Source organism: Panicum virgatum, chromosome 2K, assembly GCF_016808335.1.
Source record: "Panicum virgatum strain AP13 chromosome 2K, P.virgatum_v5, whole genome shotgun sequence".
Taxonomy (NCBI): domain Eukaryota; kingdom Viridiplantae; phylum Streptophyta; class Magnoliopsida; order Poales; family Poaceae; genus Panicum; species Panicum virgatum.
This window is the reverse complement of record NC_053137.1, coordinates 1,860,176-1,871,623: the sequence shown is the minus strand read 5'-3', so window position 1 is coordinate 1,871,623 and position 11,448 is coordinate 1,860,176. Positions and strand designations below refer to the sequence as shown.

The 11,448-nt window shown below is 45.5% G+C and overlaps 1 protein-coding gene across 2 annotated transcripts; it reads right to left on the bottom strand.

Moving 5' to 3' along the window:
* Nucleotides 1-8,702: 8,702 nt before the first annotated feature.
* On the bottom strand, nucleotides 8,703-10,959 carry LOC120660648. 2 transcript variants are annotated; one of them, XM_039939260.1, is made up of 2 exons: nucleotides 10,810-10,959; nucleotides 8,703-10,704 (listed from the first exon to the last, which is right to left on the bottom strand). In XM_039939260.1, the coding sequence occupies exon 2, from the start codon at nucleotides 10,668-10,670 to the stop codon at nucleotides 9,114-9,116; it is 1,557 nt and encodes a 518-aa protein (XP_039795194.1). In that variant the 5' UTR covers nucleotides 10,671-10,704; nucleotides 10,810-10,959; the 3' UTR covers nucleotides 8,703-9,113. The 2 variants fall into 2 exon arrangements, with proteins under 2 accessions (XP_039795194.1, XP_039795201.1); XM_039939267.1 differs by having other exon boundaries at nucleotides 8,703-10,701; nucleotides 10,810-10,955.
* Between the last annotated feature and the right edge of the window lie 489 nt (nucleotides 10,960-11,448).

Sequence of the window (11,448 nt, the reverse complement as noted above, 5' to 3'; positions counted from 1 at the left end):
AACAGAAAAGAAAGGACTGTCTTGTAAATACTTTTGAGCTGGCATGGACTGCGGCTTGATTTCCTAGAAACTGGGGGCTTTTCTGCAAAAATCCCTAGGGTTGACTGGTATCTGATCTAATTGACTTGGGTTAGATTCGATCTGGATCATTGGATCGCGATCGAGCGGCTTAGGTCGATCGGGGCGGAGCGGCGACGCTGTGGTGGCCGGCGGCGAGGCTTGCGCGGCTCGCCGGCGTTGGCCAAAATCGGCCATCTGGGCTCGGATTTGGGCGCAGCTAGGTCGGGGAGCTTGAGCACGATACGGGGAATGCGAGGGCGGGGTCTGCGCGAAGCCTAGACGTGGCGGAGAGCACGCTCGACGGCGAGGTTGCTCGGCAGGGCGATGGCGAACGAACGAGCATGCACGGGAGCGAGAGGGAGAGGGGAAGGTGACCAGTGAAGGTTCTCACCACAACGCGGAGCTCCGGAGGCGGCTTGTGGAGGCGAGCGAGCGGCGGAGCGGCGAGATTAACGGCAGAACCAAGCTCGAGCGGAGCTCCAATGGCGGCGGCGATTTAGGGCTAGGGTTTGCGAGGCGGCGGCTGCGACTAGGGGAGGCTAAGGGGGTCGTGCGAGCGCTATTTATAGGGCCCGTAGGGGATCCTTGGCGTGCGGACCAAGGCACGGCGTGGGGAGGCGTGCGGCGGCCGGACTCCCTGAGTCCGCATCGCCCACGGGGAGGAAGACGACCCCGATAGGCGGGGCCCGCCTGTCGGCGGCAGAGAGGAGGGGGCGCCTGATCTGGGGCGAGAGAGGAAAGTGGGCCGGCGGGAGGGGGAGTTTGGACCGCGGGAGAAGAAAAAGAAAGGGAGAGGGAGGTGGGCTGGGCCAGCTGGGCTGAAAGTCAAGGGGAGGAAAAAAGAAGAAGCTTTGCATTTTTGAAACTAATTCAAACAATTCAATTCAAACTCAAATTCAGAGAATTCAAATTTGAACCGAACAACAAACAATAAAACAATGCATTGCAGCATGAATGCAACACTAAAAAAACAATCTTATTTAATTTAGAAAAACAACCAATTATTATTTATTTTTACTAAATTCCCTGGGAAGAAAAATAAATGTTGTGAAAATTTTAAAATTAGGAGAAAATTATTGTTTTATTTTTAATTTTAATCACATTTCGAAATCCAAAAATTTCAGGGTGTGACAGAGGACCTCCAAATGAGAGAGCCAATGAGGTTTGTTCAGAGGTGGGTTCCCTCAACTAGCCCACTCTCTATATATAGACGCCCCGACCAAAGACCAAAACGCCCTCCATTAAGCATACAGCCCAAATACCACTCAGGGTTAAAACCGTCCAACTTTTTCTCAGAGCCTCTTGCAGACACGCCGCCTTCACGACTTTGCTTCACCTCAAGACAAACTTCGCGATGACGCCACGTGCCCTCCGCAACTGCCATCCAGACGTGCCCCCGGTTTTGAGACCCAAACTGGCAAACCTGCCTCCACCCAGTTTTGAAGCCCAAACCGGTAAACCTACCTCCGCCTGGTTTTGAGGTCCAAGCCGGTAAACCTGCTACCTTCGATGTCGACGCGTGTCCGGCTTTTCCGCCAAGTGCCACGACACCTTCAAGATCTTTCGCGCTCCCACCGCACGGACAGCCTACTCGAACTTGCCATCGCCTTCCTCCCTGACTTGGCCGACGCCATCTTCATCACGATCATGTACTCTCACTCTTTCGTGCACCACATGGACCGCCTGTGACTCTGTCCGAACTATTCGTGTCCCTCAGCCCAAGCCTACTCACATTCACCCTTCACCACCGTTCGTCCATCGGCATGAACCTTTCTGTTGACCTTCATCGCATGCCGTCGACCGTCACATCGCATCCTACGCCTGCACATCACGAGCCAAGATATACATCAAATCCACACAATATTGTCAGTCACTCATGATCTAAGGGTGACCACCATTGGTCCTCATTTTGTTTTTCTCAGTTTTCTTTGACCACCGAAGCAAAGGCTTTTGCGACGTCCCCGATGCATGTCCTGCTCCTGCTCGCCGTGGCGACAGCATCCGACTGATTGGCCATGGCCCATATGGACGCAAAAGTGGAAACGAGTTGTGATGTGTTCAGGAGCAGTGGTGGATATAAACCTAGGGCAACTAGGGCCATGGCCCCTAGGTGTTGGGCCAATTTCCCCACATTGTAACTACTGTAGCATAAGTGGCCCAGCCAGCTAGCAATTGTTGTCCACTGAATGGCCCTAGCATGGGCTTGCCCCAGCTCCGCCCCTGTTTAGGAGGGTATGCAATCTGCATACAGAAGATCGAACAAGGAGCATCCAATTTTCTTGGAAGCAAAGGCTTGTAGTATGTTGTCCACCGATGCTGAAGGCTTGGCTGCTGCGCACTTGACATCGTCTCTGGACAATAGTATGTTGATTGCACCGATACCTGTCTTTGATCCATCAGTTAAACTGGTGATACTGAGTTTTTCTCACTTGACTCAGTATGCATGTCCAATTGCACCGATGCTAGAGCATCGGTTTATCCTGTAACTATCGGATGAACCGATGGTGAGGCTTCGATTTAACCGGTGCAGCTGACTCTGAATTATTACTATGCTTTGGCATCATGACGGCGGTTTGGACTTGTCATCTTGACTGTGGATTGGACATGGCATCTCAATGATGGATTGGTCATTGCGTCTTGACGGTAGTTTGGACATTTTGAATTATATCTATGGGACCTAAAAACTCCAACAAGTGTGATCTCACAAACTCGTTAGTTCCATTGATTATGGTGTCACTCAATCACCAAAATCACAAACAATAGCTTAATGGGGCCATGTTCCTTACAAAGTGACTGAGCCATTGCAACTTCATGGGTAAGCTAATGCACAGGGTATCGAATCTTTGGACGTACCCATGATGTCGTACACTAAGTCTACGCCTTTCAAATGCACAGTGCATTCTGATTTCCTGTGTAATTGAGACTCCAGCGTATACTGAACTGGTGAGAACCAAACAACATCAAACATGCAAGGCTTATAAATTGAAACCAAGAACAAGTGGTCTGCTACAGTGCACAAGTTCCTAATGTAGAACAAATATAAGACTTCTAGGTCCCAGCTATTGTAGTTGTTTTTATTTATGCTCTTCTTCTTTATTATTGAAATGGCACATAACTCTCTCATGTATTGTAGAAAAAAAGGGTAGAGCATAGTTACTTCACTACTTCCTAACTATTGCGATGTTTCTTTAACGCCTTCATGTTGTAGCTTTCCTCCTATTCTGTTGTTTTTGGAGCATTTAACCCGAATTCCAGCTCCGAGGATATCTATATTTCAGACAGATTTTGTCCAAGGTTGTGAATATTAACACTATTGTGAATATTAACACTAATATTTGATATCTTCCCTATTGCATTCTATTTAGAATTTCAGGTGTAGCTGCGGTGCTGCTAATAGAATTTTCTTTTCTTTCCGCTTCCAGTTTATAATGGACCTTTGCAAGTGGATAGGAGCGTGTGTAACCCATAAATCGAGTAAGTGACAGGCACGTATCCGATTCCTGATAAGCTCCTCATCATGCCCTCGCAATAGCTTCATTTTAGTGGCTCCCCCAAAAGTTCTCTGTGTTCTCATGCTTGATCTCCGTGTGCTCATGAATGGCTTCTCAACCTGAATGAGTGCATAGCCATGTTTAGACTTCCAAAGCATTTGGTAAACCATTTCTTCGGCATTCTGGTGGAAGTAATCTATTGCATTTGGCAGCATAATGTCTTCTAGCTGTTCCAGGGTATGTCTGTATGCAAGCAGTGTTGCTCCTTGTGGACTATCACTGCTATTTCAGAACTCCTGTTCGCTGACAGCATATCCTCTAAAGAGCCATGGGGCGCAAAGGAGATCCCGACTTTCAGATATGGATAATCTTGCATAGAAATTATGTCTTCAGATAGCAAGGTCTTCTGCTTGCTGTAAACAGACATTGAGACTTGACAATGCAAATTAAAACTAATTACTAGTTCTAGCAAAACTTCTGATAATCCTGCCATGTCTAGGTTGCTAAAGTGCCTAACCTCATGCTGACCATGATGCTTGCAACAAAATGGGTTTGGCCGAGCCCACTGCAACATGAAGTTGTTGAATATTTCCCATTGTTCCTTTTGGTATGATAAGTAAATAGATGGCCTCCATGAGAAGTCTTGAACGTTCAGTTGAGTAAGTTCATTCCATATATTTTCAAAATTACACTTAAAATGAGGGGCAAAAAACTGAAAGAGCACCTACGTGCGATGCCAAGTATATCTGTACGCTCCGAGAGTTGTATGATCAAACTAAAGAATATATGACCCTCTGGTGTACCATCATATTGGTCAAATGTCAAGGCAACATTTGTTCCATGCTCTGAAATACGGATCAGCACCAACCTGAACTGAAAGGAGGGATACTTGTTTTCTCGAACGATTTTATGATGTAGTTCCTTGCCTGCAAAAAGGTTCTTGACAAGGGAGTCAAAGGGCATGTGGCAGCATGGTGTGCCACCAAGCTCTATGAATCTCATAAATTCACTAGCACCATTTGCATACCACTCAAATCTTTGAGCAATTGATCTGCTCAACTCATTGTTGTTGCGATTAAGGATGGAGAAAACAAATGACTTTGCAACATGTGCAATACGGTTAGGAAGGCAGGAGTTCTTTACATCCTGTTCCATTTGTTTATCTTCTAAGATTCTCTGCTTGTATTTGTGTAGCGTGTCATCACACTCTTGAGCAGCATGCTTCAGCTTCCTACGCCAGCGCAATAAGGATGCATCAGCGATCTGCCACTTGTTAGATATCTCAAGAGCAGCCTCCAGCCTGATGTGAGCCATCTCTAGCCTCTCCAAGTTTCTGTTTGCATTTGATTCCTCTTTCTCCTCATATTTTTGTACAATACCAGATAGGATTGGGCTAGCTGTCTCCTGGACAATCGCAGTACAGACCAATTCCGCCATCAGAATTCAAGCATCTGTATCATCCAGTCACTGCTCAGAACAAGAAATATAAAAAAAGTACGCATGAGAGCTTAGATGATGAACTTTGGATCATGAACAACGATGATTGAGCTTAGCGATTTGAAGGGCGTACCGTCGACCAAATTGGGTGAACTGTGGATTGCTAATCTGTGTATAGAAAAAGGGTGTTAAAGTTGGATGACAATGTGTGGCCCAACACGTTGAGAGCCAAAAGAGGTAGATGGGTCATTGATATAGATGGGTGTGATCAGTGGCGGATCCAGGATTCATGGACAGGGGGGGCTGACATCCTTCTTCCTCCTCCAGCCCTCCTCTCCTTCTTTCTTCTCTTCTTCTTCCCCTCATTCCTCCCCTATTTTTCCTTGATGTGCAAGCACGTAGGGGGGGCTGGCGCACCCCCAGCCCCCACGCTAGATCCGCCCCTGGGTGTGATCGTGAGGGGTGTGGAGCAGTTGGCCTGTACAATGGGAAATTGTTAATCAAGCGGGAGGTTTTTTTCCGTCTTAACTTTTAACTGAAAGAGTTGCTTCTTTGACTTGACTGAAACATGAGAGCTAGTCTGAACGTTACCTAAAAGAATTGCCCAACAGGCATAACTTAGTGAACAACTGAACGACCGTGCTAAAAATCAAATGGTGGGTGGTTGTGACGTACTGACATTTTACAAAGAAAGGATAACAAAGCCAATGACAACTTGAGCACACGCAAACAAGGAAGGAATGCTGCAAATCCTTGTCCTATGAAAGGCAAATGATTGTGGACGGGCAAACAGGTATTCTAAATTTGTTATTTGCTTGAAAGTTTTTTTTGTGTTTGCCGTGCTTGTTTGACGGAACATGGACGGTTTATAGCTCCCCTGTTAAATTTACTGGGTACTGGCGTATCATCCTTCTAGCTGCTTTTGCATCTGTGTTACCCTATTTGGCTTGCAATTCCTTGCATTGTTACCTCTGAACCAGACCGGATAGGACTTGGCAAACTGTCTCCTGAAAACTGCAGAACTGACCACCGCTGCCATTAGGACGGTTGAAACACTTGTAGCATCCGTTCCCTGCTCAGGAAAAGAAATACATACTGGTATACATGAGACGCCGGATACATGAATGAATATTTTGCAGTACTAGTGTATAAAGGTTTTGCTTACCGGCAGTAAGAAACTACCCTTGATTGAATTTCATGGAAGTGGTTACTAGCTATCTGTGGAGCGTAATGTTGTGTGGTAATTAAGATGGCACCAAAAAATAAAGTGATATGGAGTTTCCAGAGAAGAAGGTAGTTGGCGATTACTCTCTTCGTCCCAAATTATTAGTCTTTTTTATTTTTCTAGATATATACATTTTTCTAGATAAATCAAAAGGACTAATAATATAGGATGAAAGGATAATTTGGGATGGAAGGAGTAGTCAATAACAGGGTGATTTCAGCAAGATGAGAGTATGATACTGATATCCTCCCTACTGTGGGTGGGGAGGACTTCCCGCATATACATGGGAATTTGTTTTTTACTAAATGAGTATTATACTTTGTCTTGACTTCGTCAGACAAATGTGTATTACTGACTTGGAGCAACGTGAGAATCTGCACTTCAGGATTGTTGTTGTCATCATGCTAGAGTGGTTGGATTGCTTCTGGTGAACAAGGAATTGGTCTACTGGATGAACGAATCACCAGTCCGCCACGTCACTTGGCACTAGCGCCATAATTCAAATGTTCTTAGTTTTCTGCAATAATTTCCATGCCGTGCTTAAGATGCCAGTTCACTTAATGTTGCGAGGTAAGATAACTTAAGGGGGAGTGACGCTGACGGCCAAGACTCGAGAGGAAAAAGAAGACAACTCACTCATGGCAGAGTGAGGCGTGGGGAGGAATTGGTCTTTGCAAAGAAAAGTGAACTAATTATGAAGGATTTGTTTTTGCACTTGAAGTTGCCTCAAAATTTTTTGGCTTAACAGAAACAGAAGACTCTGCATTTCACTGTGTTTTGCATCTGTATATAAAATTATAAATTTGTTTGGATTACTGACAAGGCCCGGAGGAAAAGACAAATGGAATTAAGCTCTGAAGTCTGAACACCTACCATCTACGCATTAGTGTACAAGGTAACAAGGAAGGCGTCAACAAAGTCTTGGTCCTCGAGAAGCTGTCTCAGATGAAGGAAAAATACGTTATTTAAATTGCAGCTTGTGGCCTCTCGACTACCGCAAGATGAAGTAAATGTAAATTGTTTGCATATCTGCAGTTTCTCTAGAGTGAATTCCATGCCATGCTTGCCCGGTCGAAGGTTTACAAATTGCAATGGAGAACTTGGGAGTTGTTCAGTTACTCTCAGTTATCTCTGGCCACCGAAACAAAGGCTTTTGCAACGTTCCCTATTCATGTCCTGCTCCAGCTTAGCCATGGCGGCAGCATCCAATCAGACAAAGCTCAGGAGGGTCTGCAGGGGAAGATCGAACAAAGGGCATCCGATTTGCTCGGAAGCAATCGCGATTTTTAGGCTGGATCGAACTCACACCGGCTCGTGCACGCAATGCTTTGGAGCTCGCCGCCGGAGACCGGCGAGGCAGCACCGCGGGACGACGGCTCGACGAGGGGGGCGCGGGGAAGAGCCCTGTTCGCTTCGGTGGAGTCCGAATCGAATCTGTTCTGGATGCCCAGGGGCGGACGGTAAATGAAATACCGTCCACCCCCGGACGGTGATTGGGATACCGTCCGCCCCCTGGTCGCCGTGTCCGGCGGCAAGGCCGCCCGCCAGCGAGCCGTGAGCCCGACAGCGAGGCCAGGAAGGGGAGAATGGTCCGGAGTGAACGTTAGGAGCGCCGGCGAGGCACCCGCCGCCGCGTGCGTCGGCACCAGAACCTCAGGTTCAGCAGCATGGCGTGCTCTGCCTCTCCTCTGCTTCAGGGTTAAGTCACTGAGCCATTGCAACTTCATTTGTAAGCCAATGCACTGGGTATCAAATCTCTGAAACTATTTGTTCGATTGTTGTGCTTCCCATCCGTCATCAGATGGGTAGTTCTGTGCCTCGTGCATTGGTAAAAGCTGAAAAAAAAAAGATCTAGAGACTGCGTAGTAGGCAGCAAAAGTAACATCATGTTGGATTTCAGTTGCCACACGCCTTGGCCTGTGAAGTTGTGCAAGGTGAAAAACAATCAGAGCAGCTCAGTTGGACATGAGGAATTGGGTATTATTCAGGTGTGCTGTAACAGCCCTGAATTTCTTTCAGGAAGTGCAGAAACAAAAATAGCTCGCTGTATGAAACATCTTTTTACCCCTTTAGCACTGGAATCAACCAGCAGGAGCCAGCCACCGTGGCACCGTAGGGTGCCGCAACTTTAGGTTGGGTGGCATTGCGCTTTCTTGCTCGATCTACTCTGCTTCAACTTCAGGGTGAAGTGAGCCGTTGCGGTGGCCCCCTGCTGCTATCAGGTTTCTTGGAAAGAGGCTATGTGGCTGTGGCCCGGAGCATCAGGTCGAATAGAACGCGCCGGCGTCGACGCTGGACGTGGCGCCCATGCAGGTTTCGGCCGGGGGGCGGCGCAGCGATGGTGAGGCGGGCGCCGGAACCTCAGGGCATGGCGTGCTCTGTCTCCTCTGCTTTATGGTAAAGTACTAAAGTGACTGAGCCATTGTAATTGTAACTTCATGCGTAAGCAAGTTCCTGTGTAATTGAGTTATCCTTAGCGTATACTCAACTGGTGAGAATCAAACAATATCACACATGCAAGGCACACAAATTGAAACCAAGAACAAGTGGCGTGCTACAATTGCACAAGTTCCTAATGTGGTTGTAATTGTTTGTATTAATACTCTTCTACTTTATTAATTAAATGACACACAACTCTCTCATGTATTGTAAAAAAAAAGTAGAGCATATTACTTCACAACTTCCTGACTATTGCGATGTTACTTTAACACCTTCATGCTGTAGCTTTCCTCCTCTCGCCGTTGTGTTTGGAGCATTAAACCCGAATTCTAGCTCTGGGAGTATCAATGTCCTGACAGATTTTGTCCTAGGTTGTGAATATTAACTCTAATATTTGATATCTTCATTCTATTTGGAGTCCTTTACTATCTTGTCTCCCGTGTGCATCCAAATTACATTATTTAGAATTTCAGGTATAGCTGCGGTGCTGCTGATAGAAATTCCTTTTCTTTTCGCACCCAGATCTTGACCGGTCTTTGCAACTGCACGGGCACATGTGTAACCCATAAGTCGAGCCAGTGACAGGCTATCTGACTCCTAATAAGATCCACGGCATGCCCTTGCAATTGCTTTCTCTTACTAGCAACCTCAAAAGTTCTCTGTGTTCTCATGCTTGATCTCCGTGTGCTCATGCATGGCTTCTCAACCTGAATATGTGCAAGCCCATGTTTAGACTTCCAAATCATTTGGTAAACCATCGCTTCAGCATTCTGGTGGAAGTAATCTATTGTCCTTGGCAGCATAATCTCTTCTAGCTGCTCTAGGGTAATGTCTGTATGCAAGCAATGTTGCTCCTTGCGGACTATGGCAGCTATTTCAGAACTTCTATTGGCTGGCAGCATGTCCTCTAAACAGCCATGGGGGCAAAAGGAGATACCGGTTTTCAGATACGGATAGTCTTGCAGAGAAGTTATGTCTTCAGACTGTGATGTCTTTTGTTTGCTGTAAACAGACATTGAGACTTGACACTGCAAATACAAATTAATTACTGGTTCTAGCAAAACTTCTGAAAATCCTGCCATGTCTATGTTGCTAAAGTGTTGAACCTCATGCTGACCATGCTGCTTGCAACAAAATGGGTTTGGCCGGGCCCACTGTAACAAGAAGCTGTTGAATTTGTCCCACTGTTCCTTGCGGTAATAAATAGATGGCTCCCATGAGAAGTCTTGAGTGGACAGTTGAGTAAGTTCATTTCTAATATTTTCAAAATTACACTTGAAATGAGGGGAAAAATACTGCAAGCACCTAAGTGCGATACCAACTATATCTGTACTCTCCGAGAGTTGTACGACCAAATTAAAGAATATAGGACCCTCTGGTGTACCATCATACTGGAGAAATGTCAAGTTAACAATGGTTCCATGCACAGAAGTATAGATCGGAAATAACCATAACTGAAAGGAGGGATACTTATTTCCCCGAACAATTTTATGATGTAGTTGCTTGCCTGCAAAAAGGTTCTTGACAAGGGAATCAAAAGGCATGTGACAACATGGTGTGCCACCAAACTCTACGAATCTCAGAAACTCACTAGCACCGGCTGCATACCACTCAAATCTTTGAGCAATGGATCTGGTCAATTCATTGTTGTTGCGGTCAAGGACAGAGGAAACAAATGACTTTGTAGCATGCACAATACGATTAGGAAGGGAGGAATTCTTTACCTCCCATTTCATTTGTTCCCTTTCTAGGATTTGCTGCTTGCTTTTGTGCAGCGTGTCACCACACTCTTGAGCAGCACGCTTCAGTTTCCTACGCCAGCGCAATAAGGATGCATCAGTGATCTGCCAATTATCAGATGTCTCAAGAGCAGCCTCTAGCCTAATGTGAGCCATCTCTAGCCTCTCCAAGTTTCTATTTGCATTTGATTCCTCTTTCTCCTCATATTTTTGAACAAGACCAGATAGGATTTGGCTAACTGTCTCCTGGACAATCGCAGCCTTGACAGATTCCGCCATTAGAATTCAATCATCTATAGCATCCCCTTGCCTGCTGCTCAGAAAAAAATGATATATAACAGCATGCATAAGAGCTTAAATGATGAGCTTTGGATCATGAACAAGAACAAGTTTTAGCTTAGCGATTGTAAGAACATACCTTCGAATGAATTGGGTGAAAACTGTGGGCGGAGAGGTACTATTTGGGATGTTAAAAAAGAACGAGAACTTGCGATAATATGGGACAACTACAACTGATGTGTCAGATCAGCTTATAGCAGCTGCAAGAACCTTCCTTTGATTGACCGGTTCTTAGGATTCGGACAGGACAGGCAGCCTGTGTATAGAGGGTAAATCATACTGCGAGGGAATATAAGAATTTATGGAGAAGATAGTGATGGTCAAGACTTTGATGGGGTAAAAGTTAGAAATCTTTGGTAGTGAGGGATTGTGTGGATTTGGCCTCTACAGGGTAAATCATTTAGTCAAGAAGTCTGACTTAAATGAAAGGATGAGAGTTTCCACTTTATTACAGCTTTGAATATATACGACCAGCATTGTATTATTATGTGGAAAAAAGTGGAAGAGGTGCTTCAAGTCGTGTGAAAATGGAGGTTGGTGTGACAACTAACAACGATAGGGAAAGAAAAATGGGGCGTCAATGAAATAGTTTGAAAAACATTTCATCTATTGCAAGCATTTTCTAATACAATGAAGCTAATATATGAGTCATTATTAATTTATTTCCATGACACGCTAGTCTGGCTGATGTCTGATTTTTTTTAGATAAGGGAATATA